This window comes from Microchirus variegatus, assembly GCF_963457635.1.
Source record: "Microchirus variegatus genome assembly, chromosome: 8".
Lineage (NCBI taxonomy): Eukaryota > Metazoa > Chordata > Actinopteri > Pleuronectiformes > Soleidae > Microchirus > Microchirus variegatus.
Genome location: NC_139809.1, coordinates 2,977,620 through 2,989,377, shown reverse-complemented (window position 1 = coordinate 2,989,377; position 11,758 = coordinate 2,977,620). Strand labels below are relative to the sequence as shown.

The window sequence follows — 11,758 nt, the reverse complement described above, 5'->3', positions numbered from 1 at the left end:
GTGACGCAACACACTCGGTCTCTTGCGCGTAAAGCATTGAACAATAACAAGAACATGTTTTTTTTTTTACGAATGTCTTCCTCGAATAAGCTCTTCACAGAATTGAAACGCAAACGGTCACATTCTGCAGGCGTTGGTTGTGACACAACACGAGTCCTCAAAGAGCACATCTGTCACACTAACAAATTCTCCATCAAAGTCAAAAAAACTCACTGACCATAAACAAGAATTTAGACAAACTTGTTATTAGCAGGTCTTAATAATGAGGCAAAAATACATACAAACTTGTGACAAAAAAAAACACTCTTTTGTCCGTCTCTGCTTTAAAATGCCATCAAAAATTCTTAATGACACTTGTATCCATTTCTAAATGGTGTACTGTCAGTCACCGCCTTCCTCCACAGAAACAAAGATTTTTAAGTCGAAGACAACATTAATAACACAGCCAATCAAGGTCAAATGAACTATTTAAATCTGTATTTTATAAAAGTGAGAACTCTTATTTATGTACATATGTATATGTAGTATGTACTCACAGTTTTATTCTTTTAATCTGTATATCTTGTTTCAAACGGATCATTTTGTGCATCTTCATTTAAAGGTACAATATGTAGTATTTATGGGTTTATATAACCCAAAATCCACTTTTTTATACATATTATGTGCTCCTGCATTGTCTTGTCGCTGTATAATAGTTTTTGTTTCAGTTTTGTAGTGTTTCAAAAAGTCATGTTAAATAACATGGCCGCGGTTGCATAGCCACTGTTAGTAGCGAGACGCCATGTTTCTACCGGAGCCTGTAAGGACAAACGCGAGAGAACAAAACAAGCGTCTCTTTACTTGTAGCTGAAGTCCCGCCTCCTCTCTCTCCGCTTCGTCTGCTACGGCCGCGGTAGCTCCGCCCTCTCCCTCACCTCACGAACCTCATCTGCTGACACGGAGAAAGACGACGAGGACGACATTTGACCAGCTGCGGATACCGTAGCGCTCAGGGAAGGGAGGGGGTGAGCAGAGGAGCAGTTCTTTGTTGTAAATTTCAGCCTCTCCTCTAGATGGCACTATAAACTACATATTTCCCCTTTAAGGCGAGAATAATAAAAGACCTAAATGCAAAACATGTGTTGTTTATTATTAAAAAAGGTAATCAAGAGTCATAAATAAAACATTTTCATTTTAGCCTGATACAGAAGTGTGTAAAATATCAATTCCTCTGCATTTTCCTTTCATTAAATCTATAAACCACTTCCATTTCTATGAATACTACGTATTTGCTCTGAGAAAAAGCTCCAGTAAAAAAAGACTTGGGATTCATGCTGTTCTTGTTTATTAAACATCAAATATTTTGTCCACAGTCAGTCATGTGAAAGCAAAGCCTGGGATATGATATAAAAGCTGTGTAGATGTAAAATAACCTGCACAGTAAGTTAATTTTTAATAGTGCATACTGAGAACGACGACGAGGAGGTCAGGGGCTCTGGTTTCACAAAGGCCAGCAGGAAGATGTTGAATCCAGTTTACGAACACACCCAGGTTCCCGTTTAAAAGTCACTGGCTGACCTGAAAAATACAGAAACGCACGAATGAACACTGCACACGATCACTCTTATGTGTTCTTTATCACAAAGATGCCATTGAGACTTAGTGCACCGTGATAATACATGAGTAATATATGCTATAAATGTTTCTGGGATTGGAAAACAATTACACAGCTTATGCAGCTTGTGATTTTTTTTTATTCTCATAAATGCATTTTTATCCAGATAAATGTCACGAGGCTGCCATTATACACGGCACTTAATTTATTCTTTAGCCCGAGGAACGAGCCAGTGTTTTTCTGGACTGTAATGTATAAAGAGTTCATTGTTGTCCTTCTGGGTTATACCACAAGAGATATGAAGTGCATGATTACTGTTTAAAGGACGGTTTCACGTTTTTTTTTCCACTTGGTCAAATGAGGAATAAACTAAATGATTACTGTTGTCTATGTACAGTGCCTTGAGGGAATGTATGTTGTGATTTGGTGCTATGCAAATAAAATTGAACCAAATTGAAATGAATTATTATGATGCTGCTGTGTTTTTTTAATTCGAACGAGGTTTTATTTTCCAGATCTTTTATGCAGAAACAGAAACCGTAAAGAGCAGTGTTTTATTTTCTTTGAAGGAAGTGACTTTGACGTCGTCTTTTTGTCAATTTCATTTATTTATTTTCAATCCCAACTTCCTCTGTTGTCATGGGAACGAGACACGTATCTTGGGTCTACTGTCTAAGGATCAAATAACACATTTATATCTCAAATTTATATAATATTTAATCACATAAAAGGGCCGCCGTCACTTTCAAAGTGTATATTGTCCCGTGTATTACCTGGTGTGAGAGGGATCTCAGTCCCTGATGCTGTCAGGACAACCTGAAGGTCACAGGGTTTAGCGCCGTGGTGACCTCCCGCCTGTTCTCTCAGTATGATACAAACTTCGTCCTTCCTCAGCAGCCAGTCCATCTGGCTGCCCAGGTAGTTGACGCCACGAACGCAGAGCTCGGAAATGTCATCGGGAAGAATTGCGGAAAAGGCCAGGCATTCTTTTTGAACTCTACAACAAGAAGAAGAAGAAGAAGAATGGATGGTCAAACTTTGCCTCTCTGCTTACGTGCTGTGGGGGTCGGGAGGACAAACTGACGACTGACCTGAAGCCAGTGTAACCAAACAGCACAGCTTGCAGGAATCCTCCCATACCAGTGAGAAAGTTGACTGCACCGGAGCCATCGGATGATTCACTCCACACCTGTGAGGAGAGGGAGAGGCAATCACACAATCACTGTTATTGTATTAGTGTTGTCTATGGGTGTGACAGTCACAGGAATACCTGGAATGGGCCCTGGATGTTGCTGAAGCACTTCTTCAGTAAAAGTTGAGCTCTCTCCGCCTCCCCCAGCTCCAGCCATCCGATGGCAAACATACCCTTACAGTGGAAAGATGTAAAACCATTGGTGCAGCTGCAAACACATGTTAATTTTTTTCAAACAAGCAACACAGCAACACCTGGCATTCACAACCAGTGTTTACTCAGTCCAAATCTACAGTTCAAAGGTGTTTCCTTCATGTTATGCTTCTCTACATTGATGTAAATACATCTCTCCACATTTGAAGATAAAGGTCAAATCCCTTTAACACAGAGCGTATCGCGAACGACGAGCACACTTTGCATTACCCGTAACTACGCAACAGTTTGTGCTATCAGAAAAATGTGAACTGTTTCTGAAAAAGCTGAGAAGTTGCAGGTCAAAGCCAACGTGTCGCCGTGTGATTGCGGTCGTTTCACTCACGATGTTGCAGGAAGGCGGAGAATACAGGCCACATTATACTTCTCCGACTGCGTAACGCGTTATCCGTCTGCGTCACCATGTAGACCACTCGAGCCTTCTGCGTCGTGGTGACGGATAGGCGCTGCAATTTCCCCGACCGATCAGTAGGGGTCGCTGCGCAAGGTTGTTGTGCTTTTGGCTACAGTGAGCAATGGCCTCCGAGGGAGAAAGACTGTTGTTGTTGAAACAGTGGCCGTTTGTCACTTTTCTGTGTCCCGGAACGCAGTTTTAAGATAATTTGAGGCGAGAAATTGGCCATTTAGAGTCTAAACATGTGCTGTGTGTGTTAAGATATGACGTATTTATATTTCGGCAGCGACGTTATAGGCGGGGATCAGCTCCGCCCTCTGTGGACGCTCGGTGCTCACTGTGAGCCGGCACAGAGCAGCTTAGCTCGGCCTGTCCTGAGGACCTATCGTAGCTCTTGCCGTCTCCGTTGTCCCTTGACGGAGTGACGGACACTTAAAAAATATTCCGTGCAGCCGGAGACGATGCAGAGGCTCTTCAACAGGTTCTGTGTCGACGCAGAGCACTTTACGCAGGAGTATAAATTGGGCTTAAGCGCTTTTGTCACCAGAGAGTAGAGTTAACAGTGGCCTGTTTTTGGACATTTTTTGTACACGGACATTTTGAGGCTTAGGTTTTCGAAGGGTTAAAATGAACAAAAAAAGCATTGGTGACAATATAAAATGTGTTATGATGGTTTACACCTCATAGCTTCATCTTTACCACATACATCTCTGACATTGGTAGAGACAATTTTGCTTCAAAACAAGTGTATTTACTTTAGATCCATTTGATTTAAGCCAAGATCGCTGTACGCAAGTGTGGCCACAGGTGTCAGCTATAATGTAATGTTTCAGCAGCTTGTATCCATGATGTAAAATGAATGCAATATCTCACTATAGCTGAGTAACTGAGTAAGGTTATGGTAGTAAAACCATAACAATATTAAACAGAGCACAGAGCAGGGCTTCTATTAGAGCTGCAACTAACGATTATTTTCATCATCGATTAAACTGTCGATTATTTTCTAGATTAACCGGTTGGGCCAGAAAATGTCAGAAAATGTCAAAAACGTTGATCAGTGTTTGTGAAACCTGGAAGTGACGATATTCTCCAATGTCTTGTTTTGTCCACAAACCAAAATGATTCAGTTTTTAATAATTTCTTTGTTATATGGAGCGAAGAAACCAGAAATAAGATGTATTCACAATACTCACATTTAAGAAGCTAAAACAATCAGAAATTTGTGCAACCCACACGACACGCTGCGTCTTACCCACGTCATCGCCGGCCCCTGAGGGTCCGTCACTGGCTCGTACGCCTCGAGATCGTTTCTTCTGACTTGTTCGGACATTTGCAATCCAAGAGGGTAGCCCAACATGACAGTGTCTGCCTGCTTCACTGGCTGACCTGTGACAGATCCAAAAGACAAAAGTCTGACATGAAGCCAGGAACACTTTACCTTTAGCTCAAAAAGATACAAAATGTAACCTTTAATGTAGTCGTCAAACTCGGGGTGATACTGAGATTCTTGGTCAAACGGTATCTTGATGTGTTCTGCCACTTCTTTCCATTCCTTTGGCGCAGTGTGTTGAAGGAGATCGGCCAGCTCTCCAGCAAACTGCAGACTGATAAAAACAGCTTATGGAACGTTTTGAAAAAATTACATTTAGGAATGAATACACATTGTGGGGGGAATGTTCAAATACTCGTACCTGAATTTGGCCACCGTGTTGGTGTACACAGAGTTGTCGACGTTGTAATAATACTCATCGGGCGGCATTACACCTGAAAAGCACAACAGTGAAAATGCTTGATCATATTTTAAAGATAATATCAATGCGACTATGATCGACAATTTTTTTTTTTGCTTCTAAATTGGCCACAAATGGATTAAATCAAGATAATCAACAAAAATACAAACATAAACTACATCTAATGTTACAGTAGCAAAAATAACATTCATTTAAAAGGCGCCATATGTAAGAATGTGGCCAAAAACAGCTACTACACTCAAATTCAAAATACCAAGGTCTTTTAGGTTTCGTTTTCTCCGCCATTGTAGCGCTGTACATAACTGGTAACCCGTGGTTGCTCGGCAACTCAGACTCTACTGACTGCAATGATTGGTAGACGGCGGTAGGTGGCGCCACATGCCAAAACATGATATCAAAACATGAACATGATTTGCAGTCCGCAATTTTTTTTTTTGTGAGTTCAGTATGTTATACGAATATTATTCCCATTATTCTCTGTGACATATTAGGAGGATTTTATGGCCAGTTGCTTTAGACTTATTACATAATGCACCTTTAAATAATAATAAAAAAATCTTAAAGTTTAAATTTTAAATGACAATGAAATATGGTGATACAATGAATAAATGATGTGCATTTACTGTCTTACTAATAACACTCTTTACCTAGTAGGTGATATTTCTGGTCCTCAGGTTTCCATGTTGCTCTAGAAACCCAGTAATCTGCCACGCCGTATATCACATCACTGCCGTGTCCTTCTCTAAACATGGACAGGTCCTGCAACAAAAGGGCTCCGTTATCATATCATCGTACTTGGTGACACACAACAATGGTGAAAGAGGAGAAAGGAGTGCACCTCAGTGAGGTAGAGATAGTGCTGAAAAGCCAGGGTGACATCTCCGTTAATGTGAATCTCCTGATTTCCATAAATGTCCTCTGGACACACCTCCCTCCCTGACACAGCACTTTCCCACGGGAACTTTAATCCCTGTAAACACACAGAAAAACTTTCATTGTTATTGATATAATCTATAATAACACACACACACACACACACACACACACACACACACACACACACACACACACACACACACACACACACACACACACACACACACACACACACACACACACTTAACCTTAATCTAACGGCAATTCAAATCTTAACCAGTTCCCAGTTAACAGTCTCCGACTGTTCTACACACAGTAAAATTCATGTTTTTGTTAAAACAAATATATGCATCTAATACTAAACACTATGATGTGGACACCGGAGTGTACCACTGGTCTTTTTTACCTTGTATCCCTGCTTTTGGGCATTGTCTTTTGCACCATCGATGGTCCGCACCCTGTACTCCAGCACAGCCCGTGCTAACTTAGGGTAGAAAAGGGCTATTCCAGGATACATCCATATGTCCTGTTACAGGGCAGCAGAGTCACTGTGTGGTACATTATCATCATACATGTGATAAATAAAAAAACATGATAGATAAAACTGCCACCAGCCTTACCTGGTCCCAGAAAACATGGCCCCAGTAGTCCTGACCATCTCCACCATTGGACAGCCCACCAGGACTGACCCCACCAAAACTGCTGGATGTGTCATGTATGGAGGGGAAAGCACTGAGGAGGTAGAAGAGGCAGCCAATCAGAGCCCTGCAGAGGCTGTCTGACCCCGTCACCTCCACCTTGCTCTGGAGCCACAGCTCACTCCAGGCCTTCTCGTGAGACAGACGCATGTTACCAGTCGCCATCAGATCCAGTGCCTCATCAAATTTGGCCTTGGCGGAGTCAAAACTATCGTCTGCAATCAGGATGAAGCCCCAGCGAGACTGGCTCTGTTCTGGTGGCAGAGTCAGAGTCTCGGGTATGGGGATCCAGATAAGGTGTACTGTGGGACACACTCCACCAGGGTACTCAGCAGAGGATGTCTGACCTTTGATGTACCTAAGGGTGAAGATGTAAAACATCACACTTGTGCCAAATAGCTTTAAAAATGTAAGCCCGTGTTTTATTAACACCATACCTCCCTCCTCTGTAATCAGGACCAGACTCAAAAGCAATGTCTTTGCTCCGAGGTGTGAATGAACTGACCAGGTTTACAGTTACTGGCTCCGTTGCGCTCAACTGCCGCACCAGTAAGATCTCCATCACCATCAGGTTGGGGTAGTGGCGATGGGAATACAAAGTCTGTGTGGCAGTTACGGCGGCAGAGCTCAGAGTGTGCGCAAAAATGCCTGGATGAGAGGACGAGACGGTCAGCATCGATGACGGGTTTACAGCAACATCAACAGCGACAAAGAGATCACCTGTGTGCGTGTCCAAGCTGTAGGTATGTTGAGCTGGATCCTTTGACTCTATTTTAGCAGCCAGAGGGCAGGGGACGTCTGCTCTGTGACAACGTCCCGCCTCGCCGTTGTACACACCACCAATGTGCATGATGTTGTCGTACACCCTCCAGCCCAGGAGCCCATTGGCCAGAGGAGGGAGGAAGCGCAGGTCGCTGGGTAGAGTGTCACTGGAGAAGATGTAAGGGTCTGGATCACGGGACATGATGGGGAGAGGAGGAGGATCCCAGGAGATCTTCAGCTGAGGGTGCAATTATTTTTGGCTCACTGTACGGGTGAAAATATTGATAACTTTAAAGCAGGTTCAATAGTATATTAACCGCCACTGTGGAGGTTGTGTTTTTGCCCGTGTTTGTCTGGGTGATTGGGAGCAGCGTAAATGAAAGTGTTGTGGCAAATTCAACGTTCAGTTGACCAGGATCCAGAACTGGATTCAGGATTCAGGATTCAGGATTCAGGATTCAGGATTCAAGTGGTCTTCCCTTCCCTGGCCTCGCACTCTTCCAAGAGCTTTTCCTGATGTTGTTGTTTTGTACAACATTGCGCTGTGCTGACAGATGTTAGATTAGGCACGCACGCACCCACCCACACACACACACACACACACATATGCTGGTTTTGCAGTCTTTGAGTGGACAGACACTCATAGACATTATACATTCCCCAGCCCCTTACCCTTACCAACCTTAACCATCAACTAAATGCCTAACCCTAACCTTTACCCAGTTCTAAACCTAACCCTAATCCTAAAACCAGGTCTTAATCCTCAAAAAGCCAGTAAAATTGTGTTTCGCCAGCCAAAATGTCCTCACAAAGATAGTTTTGTCTTGACAACTGGTCCACACAGCAGCCTATTATAAACATGTACACACACAGACGTTTGCTTAGCATGTATAGCAAGGACATTCATTGACATAATACATTCCTCAGCTCCTTACCCTAACCCTAAACCATTAAAACAAAGTGCCTAACCCTAACCTTTACCCAGTTCTAAACCTAACCCTAACCCTAAAACCAGGTCTTAATCCTCAAAAAGCCAGTAAAATTGTGTGGACCAGCCAAAATGTCCTCACAAAGATAGTTTTTTCTTGACAACTGGTCCACACAGCAGCCTATTATAAACATGTACACACACAGAAGTTTGCTTAGCATGTATAGCAAGGACATTCATTGACATAATACATTCCCCAGCTCCTTACCCTAACCCTAAACCATTAAAACAAAGTGCCTAACCCTAACCTTAACCCAGTTCTATACCTAACCCTAGCCCTAAAACCAGCTCTTAATCCTCAAAAAGACTGTTAAATTGCGTGGACGAGCCAAAATGTCCTCACAAATATAGTTTTTTTTCTTGACAATTGGTTCACACAGCCTATTAAGACCTGGTTTTAGGGTTAGAATTAGGTTTATGTTAGTTTAAAGGTTAGTGTTAGGCACTAGGTTGTAATGGTTTAGGTTAGGGTAAGGGTTAGGGTTAGCTAGCTATACATGCTAAGCAAACGTGTGTGTGTGTGTGTGTGTGTGTGTGTGTGTACATGACTTTAATAGGCTGTGTGAACCAATTGTCAAGAAAAAAAACTATATTTGTGAGGACATTTTGGCTCGTCCACACAATTTAACAGTCTTTTTGAGGATTGAGACACACACACACGTTTGCTTAGCATGTATAGCTAGGACATTCATTGACATAATACATTCCCCAGCTCCTTACCCTAACCCTAAACCATTAAAACAAAGTGCCTAACTCTAACCTTTACCCAGTTCTATACCTAACCCTAGCCCTAAAACCAGGTCTTAATCCTCAAAAAGACTGTTAAATTGTGTGGATGAGCCAAAATGTCCTCACAAATATAGTTTTTTTTTCTTGACAATTGGTTCACACAGCCTATTAAGACCTGGTTTTAGGGTTAGAATTAGGTTTATGTTAGTTTAAAGGTTAGTGTTAGGCACTTGGTTGTAATGGTTTAGGTTAGGGTAAGGGTTAGGGTTAGCTAGCTATACATGCTAAGCAAACGTGTGTGTGTGTGTGTGTACATGACTTTAATAGGCTGTGTGAACCAATTGTCAAGAAAAAAAACTATATTTGTGAGGACATTTTGGCTCGTCCACACAATTTAACAGTCTTTTTGAGGATTAAGACACACACACACACACGTTTGCTTAGCATGTATAGCTAGGACATTCATTGACATAATACATTCCCCAGCTCCTAACCCTAACCCTAACCTAAACCATTAAAACCAAGTGCTTAACACTAACCTTTAAACTAACATAAACCTAATTCTAACCCTAAAACCAGGTCTTAGCCACGAAAAAGCAATTTTTAGGGGTGTCAGTATGTGAGGACCAGCCAAAAAGTCCTCACTAGGTGTACGAGTTGTTTTGGTCCTCACAAAGACACCCATACAAGAACACACGCACGCACGCACGCACACACAATATTCGCATGTTGTTGCTCAAATTATTTATAGTGTGTGTACTTTGACACTGTTGTGCCATCCTACTGCAAAATACCGAACCAGTCACAGAACAAAAACACACCGGAACAGGGAAAAACAAAGTGAACGGACTGAAACCTGTTTCTAATTAACAATGTCTGTATTCACTGAGTAATCGTTTTAGCATTAACTTGACTTAAATAAGCCATTCATTCACAGTATTAGAAGTTAAACAGGACACTAATGGGAATGTTTCAGCCTCACATGAGCAGGAAGATTCATCAGCTTCTGTGACAAAAAAGAAAAGCTGGAAAAACAAACTGCAGAAATCCCCAAAGCGTTTGTTCTTTACAGTTAAGCGTGTAAAGAAAATCTCATGTTCTCTACTTTTTTTTTTTTTTTTACTTCATATTGAGTCAAAGTTTTTCTTAAAAGAAGTTTCAAGTTTGTTCGAAAACAGAGAAGAGGAGCAGGAGGAGGAGGAGGAGGAGGTCCTGAAAATGTTGTTCTGCTGCACAGAAGATCTGGACTGGATTCTTGGTCTGCTGTAAAACATGGCACAGATTAAGTCAATATAAATCACATCAGTAGACTTAAGCCACTTCAATCAAGCACACATGGTTTTAGTGAAATATGAAGCACATTACTGTACGTGTGACGTCAGTGGCGTCAACTCCAGATTTAAGGTTTATTTTTTTTTGCAGTCGTTGAATGAATGTAGTTAAATACCGGGAACAATTTGGCCGAGACAGTTAAAATACTCTGCAGGTCACAGCGAGAGTGTTTACATGTTCATTCCTCACTTTCCAAGAAATATCACGTCATTCTCTCCAAACTAAATCATGTCATCTGTCGTCCGCTCACCGGTCGCTTTGTAACGTTCACACAGGAGGAATTAAAATGGCAGGATATTTTGATTTTTAGAGTGAGCCAGTAGTTAATGATTGCATGAATAATGCTTAACATTATTATTCTGGCCACAGATGTTTGGAGTTTGACTTGAAGAGAGTTCAGGAGGCAGAGCAGACAGCGGAAAGTGATGTTTTTAATCTAACCTGAAATGAAATTTTCCTTGTGCAACAAAGTTCTCATTGACTTCAGTCCATATTAACCCCTTAAAACAGTTTGCAGTATCACAGAACTAAGCATTTCTGAGCTGTAGAAATAACATAAACCCTTAAAAACACTTAAAACGTACAGGAATATATTCAATTTTACTGATGTACTTCATTTTATGTTTTGATTATTATTCTTTTCTGCTCTTTTGTGATAAAAAAAACACACACACACTTAAATGATATAGTATGAAAATAAATACATTTGTATCGTGTTATATTGAAAACAAAATACCACTTTAATCATGTCAAAAGGTCAGTATTAGTTGCATTTGAGTGCATATTAATAAAGTAATAAGAAACGTGGCGCGTTGTTGGGCTCTCGAGCAGTTTTATACTCGTCAGTAATTCAGATTTGAGCAGCTCTGATTACAGGAATATTGTCTGTTGTAAGTTTGTTTTGTGTACTTAAAAATGTGGGGGAACAATGGAAAAAATAACATCAAAGCTCAACCTTGACGTGGTCTTATTCAAGAAGAGGTGGAACCCAGTAATTCATTACTTCAGATTAAAAATAAAGGATACTTAGGCGACTCAGTTTCATAGGCATCTGTATGGACCCTTCAAAGTATAGGGTGTGTTTTTGTTTTATCTACCGTCTTCACTTCATAACAGTGAGGTAACCCTACTCAATCGTGTTTAGACCTAATTATTAATTCTATTAATATTTATTCAATTATTTATTTGCACTCTCTGACATTGTCACACGAAGATGGATTCACCTTGCC

General features: G+C 41.2%; 1 protein-coding gene across 2 annotated transcripts; it reads right to left on the bottom strand.

The window, feature by feature from the left end:
• Positions 1–1,156: 1,156 nt before the first annotated feature.
• Positions 1,157–10,335, bottom strand: pgghg (protein-glucosylgalactosylhydroxylysine glucosidase). Of its 2 annotated transcripts, none has more exons than XM_083893109.1 (14): positions 10,180–10,335; positions 7,439–7,718; positions 7,156–7,366; positions 6,641–7,076; positions 6,427–6,546; positions 5,983–6,114; positions 5,792–5,903; positions 5,085–5,157; positions 4,861–4,997; positions 4,646–4,779; positions 2,865–2,960; positions 2,686–2,783; positions 2,368–2,591; positions 1,157–1,557 (listed from the first exon to the last, which is right to left on the bottom strand). In XM_083893109.1, exons 1-14 carry the CDS (start codon positions 10,195–10,197, stop codon positions 1,481–1,483), a joined length of 2,148 nt encoding a protein of 715 aa, XP_083749235.1. In that variant the 5' UTR covers positions 10,198–10,335; the 3' UTR covers positions 1,157–1,480. The 2 variants fall into 2 exon arrangements, with proteins under 2 accessions (XP_083749235.1, XP_083749236.1); XM_083893110.1 differs by having other exon boundaries at positions 7,439–7,744; positions 10,180–10,298.
• Between the last annotated feature and the right edge of the window lie 1,423 nt (positions 10,336–11,758).

Coding starts and splice junctions, on each gene's coding strand:
- pgghg (XM_083893109.1), bottom strand. Junction 7,367..7,438: donor CAGCTTGGACACGCACACAG/GTGATCTCTTTG, acceptor CCTCTCATCCAG/GCATTTTTGCGCACACTCTG. Junction 5,158..5,791: donor CCAGAAATATCACCTACTAG/GTAAAGAGTGTT, acceptor TGTGCTTTTCAG/GTGTAATGCCGCCCGATGAG.